Raw genomic sequence first — 12,333 nt, 5'->3', positions numbered from 1 at the left:
AGACGGACCATTGGTCTATCCCTATATGGTCATTCTCATGTTCTTATGAGATGATACACTTTTCAAAAACATACAAATGGATCATATTTTCCAGAAACAATATTAGTTTGTACAAGAGTCATAAGTTAATAATTAACAGCATGTAATAAAAACAAAGTGGGATGGAGAGTCCACACAATTTGAAAAGCAAAATTTTTTTTAAAAATACTGGTAGCTATAAAAGTTCTGTTATGTTCATTCAAGGGACTTCAATCACACTGCTTAAAAACAACACTATGAAATGGATCAATCCATAAATGATTTTACTGTCTTCGCAGAACTCCTTGTACCTGGCTATATCACAGAACCTATTTCAGGACCTGGACTTCACTAACAAAAGACATTTCTCACATTTCTCAGTTAAATATAAGAACCATTTTCCAAAAAGAACTCTTGAAAATCAATCTAAATTGACTCCTTGCATTATTCTGGCATCTTTTACATGATGAAGAATTATCCTTTCAGCTGCTTGGGCCAGGTAGCTGTCCCTTTTTTAGAGCACTAATTTAACACCATATGTTTGGGGGGGAAGGGGGGGGATCTTTCCAAATGAGATTTCTCCTCTGATTAAGGGGATCAGAAGAACCACCAGCTTTGTCTAGTTTTCCTAAACAGCAACTTATTTCTCCGAGTACACCAAGATAAAAAAGATCAGCATCAAGACCTCCACTGAATAGTCACCTTGAAGAAGATGCCCTCATTATGCGAGTGAGGGACTCTGTTTGATAGGACACAAATCGGCTTTTCTACTATCTGCCTGCTGTTTGGGGGAGGGGAGACACGGGGAGAAAAAGAGACTGGGCAGAGGATAATACTTTTGTAGGCAGTGTGATGATTTGTATAACATTGCCATTCTTTGAATCCATATGTTATCTTTTAAAAGCATTAGGTACAAGATTGAATTTCAACAATTAGGTTTAGTTACACACCATGCAGAATGCACAACAATTACTTAACTTTTTTAATGTTTATTTTCCCTTTTTTTGTTTTTTTAAAAAAACTGCTATGACGCCTATTGCCTTGACACACAAACCTTGTCAGTACTATTTGTCTTATTTATTAATTAGAAAAATACAAACAACACTAGTAAGGCTGGTTGCCTGCACTGACACTATAAAGCTCCAACATACTGTACAAACCTTTAACCAAACTGGATAAACTACTTTATTTAAATCAATTTTCATATTAAAGTATTGCAGGGCACTTTACAGGGTTAATAACACAGTCACAGGAGAAAGTAGAAGATAGGGAGTAAATTGGGAGATCTGGGAATTATTTTTCCCCAAATACCCTATTAACATCTCTTGATTATTGCCTCTGCTTCTCATCCCTGGAAGGTGAGAATTTCTCACCGGGCACAACAGGGAAAATATACAAGTGCCACTTTATACATAGCCATGGGAGGGAGGGGCCCTAGGCAGGGCTCCTCCATTTCCACCACCCACCCGGTGCTGAACCGGTATCTTAGCGAGCGTGCGCTTTGGCCACTCTACTTTTAAAGGTCCCAAGCGACAGGGCTCCAAGTTTCCATGGCACTGCACAAAGCGTTGCACGGAATGAGAGAAGCCGGCTACTCACCAGACCCGTCCAGGCAGGGGGCTCTGCACCCCACCCCCAGACAAGTGCCTGCGCTGCCTGGAAACTGACCAGCAGCCACGGCGAATGATGCCTCTCCACGAAGGAAGTGCTAGAGCAGAGAGACGGGCGGGCGGGGGTCCCTCCCAACAAGCCGCCGGTCCGGCCCTGCCCCGCCCCGGGGCTCAGCGGGTCCCGACCCCGCCCCAGAAGCTCAGCTTGGGGGGCAGCGGCTGGAGCGGAGACCCGCGAAGGCGGCAACCGCAGGCACCAGCCGGGCTCAGCCCGCCCCGCGGACGGGGCAGGGAGCGCGGGGTGAAGGAGGGACAGCTCGGCTGTTGTCGCTGCTCAGGGGGAGGCGGGGAGCGGCAGCAGCAGCACCAGGTGCCCGGCTCCGCCGGCCTCCGCGGCCATCTTTGCGCCCGTTGTCATAGCGCTTTAACCACCAACCCCGCCGCCGCCGCCGCCTGTCTGCACCTCGCTCTCACCGCGTCGCGAGCGGGGACCGGAAACGGAGGGAGGGCCGCCGCGGAGCATCCCGGGAGATGTAGTTTGCAAGCCTGGAGCGCGGCCCGGATGCGGCAGGTGGGGTTGTACCATTTCCCACGGGAGGGGAGAGCGGCTTCCATCCTCCCGAGAGCGGCCAGCCGGAGCCATTTCAGCTGCGTTTCTCTTCTGACGTATTTGAGAAAACGACGGCGTTTGGCGGCGACACAAGCTGCCTGGGAAGAGGGGGAGGCTGATAAAACCTCCCTCTGAATGGTCTTTCCCAACGTCTACCTCCCTCTCCCCTCTTCCCTTCCGCATGGTGGTACAGCCTGCATCGCTCGGCCTGTGCCGCTCGTGGGCTGCGTGTGGCTGGCGGGGACCATCGATCGCGACCTCCCCCGGCCCACACCCCCACCCCCACCGCGCCGCCGGAGAGGGCGGAGCTGCCATGGACAGGACCGCGGTGGCCAAAATGGGAGCGGTGGCCAGCGCCGGCGTGTGCGCCCTGGTGGGGGGGGTCGTCCTGGCCCAGTACATCTTCACCATGAAGAAGAAGACGGGCAGAAAGACCAAGATCATCGAGATGGTAGGTCCCAGCGGGACCGCCCCTCCCCCGCCGGGCGACGGCGGTGGGGGCCAGCTGCAGGCCTCACCTGTCAGAGGGGAGCCACCACCCCCCCCCACCCTCCTCGGGTGGGCCTGTCCGTCCCCCTGACCGCATGAGGAGCCCCCACGTGGCCCGGCCCCTGGCCTCAAAAGTCTGCTCGTCCCCCGAGTTCGTGGGGGGGGGCGCCGGCCTGGGTCCGAGTCCGAGTCCGCTCCCGCGTAGGCGGCCCCCGTGGGGAGGAAACACCTTCAAGGTACGTTTTAGCTGCCTCTCGGGAGCCGACGGGGATCCTGTCCTGTCCTGTCCTGTCCACCGCGGGGCCGTGAGACGCTGCTGCGCTCGATCCCGCCGAGCTGGCTGGGTTTTGGGGGTTGCGGTTGGGCAGAGGAGTTGGTTGGGTGACACGAACACGTCGGCGAATGTAACGCTTGTGAAAGGTGTTGGCTGGAAAGTGTCGTGCAAAGCTGGCGCAGTACACGGATGGTCCGTGCAAGCTCAATCCAGGAGGCATCAGGCTTGTTCTGGAGCTGCCAGCTCCAGGAAACTGTCCGTGGCATGTTTAGTAACTAGCCGTTTTGCAGAGGCACCTGACAACAGTACAGTTGTTACGGTGGTTTTGTGATATGGACACTTGGCCACTCAGAACTGGACTGAGATCACCAACTCCTTTCACACAAGCAGTCACCCATCAAGTGACTGCTGCCACTAGACTTGATTTAAGGCCCAGATTCATACATCATTTGTGCCAACAATTAGCAGAATTGCACATGCAGATAGTAAAATGTCCAGCTGTTAATTTGACTGTGTAATTACTTCACTTGCATATGCAAATCACACACGTTTATGATAACATGAACCCCAGCATAAATACACTGTATGCTATTACTGATCTCCCTCAACCATCTCATTTCCCCCAATGAAAAATCTTTACTCACCACCTGCAATGTATAGTAGTGTGGGGTTTGTGTTGGTTTTTGTTTGGTTTTGGTTTCCTGTTACAGCTGCTTGTGGGGATGAAGTTGAGGTTTGTAGCTTCAGCTAGTGCTACTTTCCTAAAATGTAATTTCATACTTCGAAAGAGGGTAAGAGAATTTAAATCAGGCTTTATAAAACTAATTTGAAAATCTGCTATTGCAACTGTAAATTAAAATTAATAACAAACTAAATTATAACAAATTTTAATGCTACTACTACTGGTGATTTATCTGTGAATAGTACAAAACTGCTATAGGCAATAAACAAAGTACTGAAAATTAAGGCCCTGAACCCACAAACATTTAAGTAGGTACATAATTTTTCTTGCATGAATAGTCACATTGACTTCAATTGGACTATGTTTAAAATTAAGCATGTTCCTGAGAATCTGCAGTATCAGTGGCTGAAATTGTATTTTTTATTTATAACTTTGCTGTTAGGCTGTGTCTTTACAAGGGGGAGCATAGTCTTTAACTCCATCTACTAACAGGTGAAAACTACAAACTGCCTTGTCTTCGCTAAGACTTTACTTGGAGTTAACTTGAGTCAAGTTAAGAACACTCTTTTTTTTTTTATTCCTACTGAAGACATTGCCACTGTAGCATAAATCTGTCATGTCAAAACAAAATTGCATCAGTGTGTTTCTTAGACTTTCAGTATATTAACAAAGTTGTTAGGTTTTTTTAATTATGTGCTGGCCAATTTTTCAAATATAAGAGCCTAAAGTTAGGTTCCTAACACCACATATAGACACCTAATGATGGGATTTTCAAAAGCATCTAATTGATTTATAAATGTAAGTCCTATATAATTTAAACTACAAACAGTGGTGGAGCGGTATAGGCTTTTTGGAGTATTTCAGCAGTCTTGACTTCAATGTAGCATTGGTTGCAAATAAAATAGCCAGTGCTATCGGTTTTGTTTGAATTTGTGTTCTCTTTTTCTGCATAGAGGAGCGAGTGTGAAACTCCTTAGTATACAAATATTTATGAGAAATCCAAAATTCTAACAATTAGGAAATGAAAGAAACAAGTGCAAAGCATCCACTCTAGTAATATAAAACTATAAAATGGGAAGGAAGTAAAGAACTAGTAATGTAAACAAAAATGTGATCTTAAATAAACATCAAAGTCTTTTTAAAATTTAAGTCATGATTCTTATGTACTCTGCTTTGAAAAGTGACTAAAGATGGCATTATGGAATTACTTGAGGATTCTCAGTTTTGAAGCAAGAAAATGGTTCTTCAAAGGCCTTATTTACATTAGAAAAGTTATACCTAAACACCTTGCATCTGCACAAGTATTTCAGTTGATTTAGGGGAGATATCTGTTTGTGTAATTTATCCCAATATTTTATAGGTGTAAGAATGGAGGTGAGTGGTAGTTTGGATTGCTTTACACTCTACTGATTGTGTGCCAGTGTGGACACAACACACTAGCATTGCCAGTTCACTATTCATTTTGAAAGCTGTCATTTTGACAGATGTGAGAGCTGACAATTCCCTGACCCTGCAAACCTTCTTAGTTCATCATCTAAAAATCCCTCTGCCTCCCACAGTTAGCATTTTCAGTGAAGGATGCGCACACCATTTTACTCTTAAAAAGAAAGTGCTATAGCTTTTTTAATGAGTTGCGCAAATCCTTGCCTGGACTGGAGTTCTAGTAGCTTTTTTCTTCACAGATGCAATAATGGGATTATTTGTGTAGATTTTAAAACAAAAATGTCCCTTAATTGACAAGATGAAGTGATTGGCAATGTCTTGTTTAAATATTTTAGTTTTAGTTGAATAAATTATATCACACTGCATTTATTTAAATATCTCCCTCATACAATAAGGGTTTGATGCAGCCATTATCACTTTCTGGACCATTGTGTACCTCTGGGTTTATGTGCCAATATTATTTTTATGTTGTACAAATGATAAAACTCAAAAAAAATGTGAAAACCCTAGTCCAGCATTCCTTTGTCAACTCCCATTGATTTCTGTAGCTGACTTGCATGAGTAGGGCCATGCTGTTCTGATTTGGGCTATCCATTTAAAAGTGGCCCTATTCTTGCTGTATGGAAGTTATCACAATATTCCTGATTTCAGAATAGGTATGGGAGAACTTTTCCTGCACTGGTGGGCACAGCAAAAAATGTGATTTTCCTCCAGATGTCTAAGACTTGATGCCTTTCACAAATGTCACCTGACTAGATTTCAAGCAGATATTATTAATGAATGAATATCTGATAAAGAAACAAAGTGCAATTTCATTCAAAGTCCTGGGTACATAGAAATGAAAAGCATAGTGGACATGTCGATTATTTAAACTGGTTATAGCGGGTGGTATGTAAGAAAGTACACAGTTGTGACTTTTTAGTTATTCTGGCTTTGGTTGTGCTTTGTTTTTTGGGGGGTTGTTTTTGATTCTGCTTTATTTTATAACTTCATATCTTTGGCTTCTAAACGTGGAGTGCTGCTAAAGGCACATACATTCTACAGCTAAAACATATGACTAAATCTATGTAGTTACCTTGCAACCTTCCAGTTTGTCAGAATTCAAGGCTATGTTTGGTGGTTACAAGCAAGGAGTTACATTTGAGTTAATTATAGCTTATAACTTGACAGATATAAGAGAAAATTAAGTGGAAAATACAAAATTTAAAATCCAGATCCAAGTGAAAGTGTCTGAGTGATTACACTATTTAACCTACAAATACCAGAGACTATGCCCTTTAAAAATCAAATTGCTGACCTAGAAGACAAGCAAAAATTGTCAATAATTATGTTGTCAATAATTCCCAAAGGTCCAAAGTAAAGAGAAGCAGAGATCATTAATGTGGATTATGAAGATGATGGGGATAAATATTTCCCATGTTTTATAATAAACATCTGATTGATTTTTCTGAAGATTAAATACCCATATGATATTTGTTGTGGATGAGTTCTTAAGAACAAAATATTTTACTTGACACATACGTTTGGGTATAAGTGTTTTGCAAATATCTGTCTTTTTAAAAACGGTGTCTTTAGATTTAGCAGGCATTAATGTATATGTTGTGATTGACTAGCTGGGGTCTTCATAATGGAGTTCTACCTTGGATGCAGATATTTATATTGTGGACTAGCCAGAGTACCCTTTCTTAAGCAGAATTAAGGAGTTAATTCTCTTAAGGAGAATTTTCTATCATTTGGTATGTGAGGCTTTTATATTTTCTTCATTATGGAGCACTGCAGAATGATTGGTTGTGTTAGGCCTTCTATAATCAATCCACTACCCTTATGTGATCATTAAAATATTCATATATTCTGATGAACTTTAGCAGTCAAATCTCTATTTTAAATGTAAGAGGAAGCTAATAATCTGGTCTCTTGAAGTAGCTTCTTTGATATGTTCCATCTTTTATTATATAGGGCTTATGAGAAAGGGGTTAAAGGCTAGTCTACGCTAGCTATACTACCAGGATGAAATGAAATCTAAGAAATATTTTTCTGTTAACACCTTTTTGCATAATTTGGACAAATTTTGTTTTGATTTTTTTTTCTTTTTCCATTTTGCCACCGGCAAAGGAAGAGGAGCAGGGAACTGATTACCTGAAAATACAGCTATTTTATTTTCCATTTTTGTCAACAATCCATCTCCCAGAAAATTGAAAAACAAAACTTTGGGGGTGAAGTCATTTTTCAGCTAAATTTTATTAAATAACTTCAACCATCTCTGGAAAACACATTTTGCTTGTCATTTTTGTTTGTTTTGAAGTGTTTGAAGGAAAACAGTTGAGTTTTTGGAATGTCAGTATTAGAGTTTTGAAAATTAATTAGTTGGCAGAAGGCAAGTTTGGTGGTCAGAGATGCAAAATAACTGCAGTTGATTCCATGGTTGCAGAGATAAAGGAGTGTATTCCATGGATGTGAGTAATGAATATGTGTGATGTGAAAAGTGGTGAGATATTTAAAAGAAGAAAAAGAAAAAGGGGGGGGGGGGCAGGTAAGACTACTTGTTTGGGAAGAGTTAGTTGTTGTCAGTTGTGATGAAACAGTGTTAGTTCTACCACAATCAAAGAATGCAGATCTTAACAAGGGAGTGGCAATAATGTTAAACAAAACACACAGTTGTGTATGCTATTCAGTATTTCTCTTTTTGTATACTGTTGTGGGTTTTAGTCTGAGCTTTTTTATTTGATGTACATTAGTTACCCTGGAAACAGTGATGTCACATTGGCATGAGTGAAGTTTGAAGACCCCTTCATAAGTGCAGGATGAAATCAGTCTGTTTCATTCTGTTTGAAAGAAAGGAATGTATAATACTTCACACTTCCATAACATCTATCCTTTAAGAATCTCAAACTTATTTACAATGATTCATGAGGCTTCACAACATTCCTTATGGTAAATAAATATTATTCTATCTAGTTGACAGATAACTAACTATACCTCAGTTAACCTAAGTGACTTGCCTGATGTGAGTCAGTGGCAATCAGGAAAAAGAATGTGTGAGTCCTGTCTCCTATAATCCTGCAGTAGCCACTAGACACACTCCCTCTCTGATTAGCATGACCCTGGTGTCAGAAGCATGGGAATTTTGAAAGATGTCTGATATGATGGTCCATTTGAGAGAAGGAGCCTTACAAAGGGGAAGATTCTTAGCCTGATTAAAGTAGTGATTTGGACAATAGCTCCTGTCTAATGTTGTGCCCTCTCATGCAGCACTGACCCTTAAAGCCCTCTCATTACTGGGGATAAGTGTTAACAGGATGGTTTTAAAATACTGTTGATTTCAGTATAGCTTACATATGGGGTAGCTTGTCAGTGGAGACCAGGCACTATCATTTTACAAAACATGTTTTAGACTAGCATCTTAGCTAGAATAATCATTTTACTCTTTTGAATGGTACGTTCCCAAAGACATGCATAACTAAAACAAGCTGGCGTTGCTTGAAGACTCTTCTAAGACATGTCTAGTAGATACTTAGAAAATGGTTTGTAAAACTGGTCTATTCAGGCCAGGAAAAGCATATTTAAACTATATTAGCATGAACTGTGTTTAAACATTTGTTCTCCTAACGGGCCTTTTCTGACAGTAGTAGATGGAGTCCAACTAGGAGTTGAGACTTCAGACATTCTGCTTCTAAGATCTAGAGTCCGGCAAGAATGCTCTTTTAGGCATTTTTGTCAAGTTCTAGAGGCCTCTGGGTGAAAGAGGATGGCCTCAAAACAAAATGCCAGAGTTGCGGGGGAGGGGATTATTTCTAAAATAGGTACAAAACCTATTCATATGTTCTTGTACAGGACTTTCTCTACCATAGTCAACTGAAGAATCAGTTTGATCTTCCCTTTTTACAGCAGAACTTAGTCTAGTCAATAAATGAAATTGACTAAGCTTTTTTGGTTCAATACCAGTTTTGAAGTACTGTACAGCTTCTTAGAAAGCCTGGAAGAGTTGATGAAATCACAGTCACTGACCTATCTTCTTTGCAAACTGATTCCTTGTAGTCTTACTAATTACCAATAAAATGTGATGACTAACAACAGTTGCAATTTGAACACCAGGTAGTAAAGAATTCAGTGCATCTGGGGGGAGTGTGAGTGTGTGGTGTGTTTTTTTTTTTGTTTTTGTTTGTTTGGTTTTTTTTTGAAGGAACATGAGGTTAGCTCTAGCTTGTTTACCAACACATCTTTGGTGAAAAAGATAGGCGGGTGGAATGTATTTCTACAAAATAGTAAAGCATTTTCTCAGTGATTTTGCTGCTCTGGAGAATTTTTTTTAAAATTGCCCCAAAATGCTTTCTAGGTGATATCTCATTTTGTTAAGCAATTTTCTCTTCAGTCATAATAGTGCTTGATTATTACCCAAGAGGTGTAATGTAAACTCATCATCTGAGTTCTATTGCAGGTAAAAACTGATAGTACACATTGGAAATATTATGTATTTTACTGTTACTGTTCAATTAGTAATGTGTTCATATTTAAAAAAAAAAAAACATTCTAGGCATACACTACATCAGTTCAGATTGTTTTCTGAAGAGAAAATAAGCCTTAGGAACATTCAGGAGAAAAACTGCTGTGGTCATTCTTGACAGTAGGTCATTCTTGACCCTTTTGATTTCCCACCATTTCTACCACCAATTGTAACACACCGAAAGTGTTAACATAGACCAGCTGCCAGTGTTTAAATCAGCATGTTAGCTAACCATAAGCAGGTTCAGATGACAGTAGTTATGACACCAGTAGGTGTACTACTGTTCTAGAGCTACCATCAGTGGAAGTTATAGGTAACATTTCTGTGGGGGGAAGTCTACTCCTTGTGGATTAAACAGGCAATGGTTTTAAATGCACATGCAGCAGTTAAGGTACTTCAAAGCATCTGCTAGACTTTTAGTCTGTGAAGATCATTATTTCTAGAAATTGAGGTGCCAGCCTGTTGACATTTTTAACTTATTCATTGCATGAGGAAAAATGCATCATCTTCGTCCCTTCACTGATTTGGTACCTACATTACTGGACTTGACTAGCATTTCAAATGCTTCAGGTAGCGGTAGTATGTCTTTCAGGTGTCTGACTTTTTTCCTGCTTCAGGTCCTGGTATTCCACTCTAAGAAAAATAATTAGGCTGTTTTGGAGAAACCTCAGCTAAATTACAATGGTGGAGAAGGGGGTATTATCTGTTCTTTACTGGATTCTGGAGTGTTTATAATCCAATGGAGATATTATTTTTTTAAAATATAGGGTTTTCCTTTCACGAACTGGCTTGGGTGCAGTACACATAATAAAACAGCAGATGGTACAAGCGTGAATTTTAAAACCTGATGATGATACACTGTGTATTAGTCTAATATGACCACTTTCATGGTATATATTTTCCTGGTATATATTTTACAGAGGTGTACAACTTCTGAACCAAAAAACAAAACTTGTCATTAATGAAATGTGCATTCCTTCCCCCATCTCTGCCAACTATCTGATGGCTTACATCCCTGAGTAGCGTCTCTAGATGCAAACAAAGTCCTAAAACAGAATTAGAAATGTTAGGTTTTGTCTTCTATAAGCTATAGGTGTTCCATGATGAATTTGTCAGTTAACACAGATTTGCTAATAAATTAGAATAAATTGCATGTTTGCTAATAAATTAGAAAAAAATTGAATCTTATTCTATTGTATCAAGAATAAATAAAATTGAATCTTACCATTCTATTTTATCAATTTATATAATTTCACTGGATATAATTAAGATGCAGAGAATTCATTCACTGATTAGTTTATAATAGTTCCTTCCATCTTTAAAATCAATCTGATCTCCTCTTTAACACAGGCCGCAAAACCTCACCAAATAAATGCTGCATCAATCTAATAAATTCTGTTAGAGCTATAGCATATCTTTTAGAGAAATATGTAGCTGGATTTAAAGAAGTCCAGCATTAGAAGACCACTACATCTCTAAGGGTATGTCTACACCGTGGAATGAAGTCGATTTAATTTCAGTCGGCTTTCACCCACTGAAGTTACGAAGTCAGAGGCATGTGATCACACAATGTGCATTGCGTTAGGGTTTGTGTGTCCATCAGCCGCACTTGCATCAATAATTAGAGCAATGCACCGTGGGCCTGCAGTGCCTTTTGGGAAGATTGTTGTCCTCCCATGATGCAACGTGCTCCCTCTCCCTCCCCCCCAGTTCTAAACAGACAAATGTTTTTTCACGCCATTTTTCAAAACCCTTATCTATTGCACACACACCATTGCTGGAGAGGCATGGAGTCTGCTCAGCTGTGCACTACCATTGTGAGCATCACAAACACCTCATGACTTATCCTGCAGTATTTAAGGCTGAGACAGAAGCCGCATCATGGAAAATTGCGATGTTACTGAAGCCGCCTTGCTATAAGCCATAGAGCGAAACAATTCCCATTTGCTGCAGGCTATCACACAACATCTTCAGTCGGTGGAGCACCGGTTCTGATCCCGGGAAATAGGCACTGTCTGGTGGGATTGCATCACTATGAAGGTGTGGGATGATGAGCAGTGGCTGCAGAACTTTTGTATCCAAAAAGCCACTTTAATTGAACTTTGCGTAAAGCTGTCCCCAGCCCTGAAGCGCATGAATACTCACTTCAGACCTGCTCTGACAGTTGAGAAGTGAGCCACCACTGCTCTGTGGAAGCTAGCAACCCCCGACTGCTACTGGTCAGTTGGGAATCAGTTCAGAGTCGGTAAATCCACCATGGGAACTGCTGTGATGCAAGTGTGCCAGACCATTAATAGACTTCTGCTAAGAAGGGTATTGACTTTGGGAAATGTGCGGGACATAGTGGACGGGTTTGCCATAGTGGGGTTCCCAAACTGTGGCGGGGCAATAGATGTCATGCATATCCCTATCTTAGCACCAGAACATCTTGCCAAAAAGTATATAAACCGAAAGGGATACTTCTCAATGGTTTGCAGGCCCTTGTGGATGTCATCCCGAGTTTTGGGGTTTTTTTGCTTTCTAATCTGAGAAAGGCACTCTGCAGGAGTAGAAGCTGGGGTGAAGGCCGAGGTGTCCACTGTAAGGCAAGCAAAGCACAAAGTTGCCATTGTTAGCTAGCCCCATGGACAAAAAGAAATGTTACAATGTAAAAAGAACTCCTTTTCATATTCACAAGGCAAAGCCAGACCCACATACCAATCAGTA

At 41.3% G+C, this 12,333-nt stretch overlaps 2 protein-coding genes across 8 annotated transcripts in view; one reads left to right on the top strand and one right to left on the bottom strand.

Moving 5' to 3' along the window:
• BBS9 (Bardet-Biedl syndrome 9) overlaps positions 1 to 2,119 on the bottom strand; it is a 417,433-nt gene extending 415,314 nt beyond the window's left edge. For all 6 annotated transcript variants that reach the window (XM_067562493.1, XM_067562496.1, XM_067562494.1 and 3 more), the window contains exon 1: positions 1,618 to 2,119. The gene's annotated coding sequence lies outside the window, so the exon portion shown is untranslated. The remainder of the gene's footprint in view (positions 1 to 1,617) is intronic.
• A 370-nt stretch (positions 2,120 to 2,489) lies between these two features.
• The window catches only part of NT5C3A (5'-nucleotidase, cytosolic IIIA), a 41,198-nt gene continuing 31,354 nt past the window's right edge, over positions 2,490 to 12,333 (top strand). Inside the window, exon 1 of one of the 2 annotated variants that reach the window (XM_067562490.1) lies at positions 2,490 to 2,689. In XM_067562490.1, coding sequence (XP_067418591.1) covers positions 2,552 to 2,689 — 138 coding nt within the window. In that variant the 5' untranslated portion in view covers positions 2,490 to 2,551. The remainder of the gene's footprint in view (positions 2,690 to 12,333) is intronic. The other variant, XM_067562489.1, reaches the window with a different exon arrangement.

The sequence above is a fragment of the Emydura macquarii genome, unplaced genomic scaffold (genome assembly GCF_026122565.2).
Source record: "Emydura macquarii macquarii isolate MOO-44397 ecotype Brisbane River unplaced genomic scaffold, CSIRO-AGI_Emac_v2 contig_2432, whole genome shotgun sequence".
NCBI lineage: Eukaryota > Metazoa > Chordata > Testudines > Chelidae > Emydura > Emydura macquarii.
This window is presented reverse-complemented; position numbering and strand designations above follow the sequence as displayed.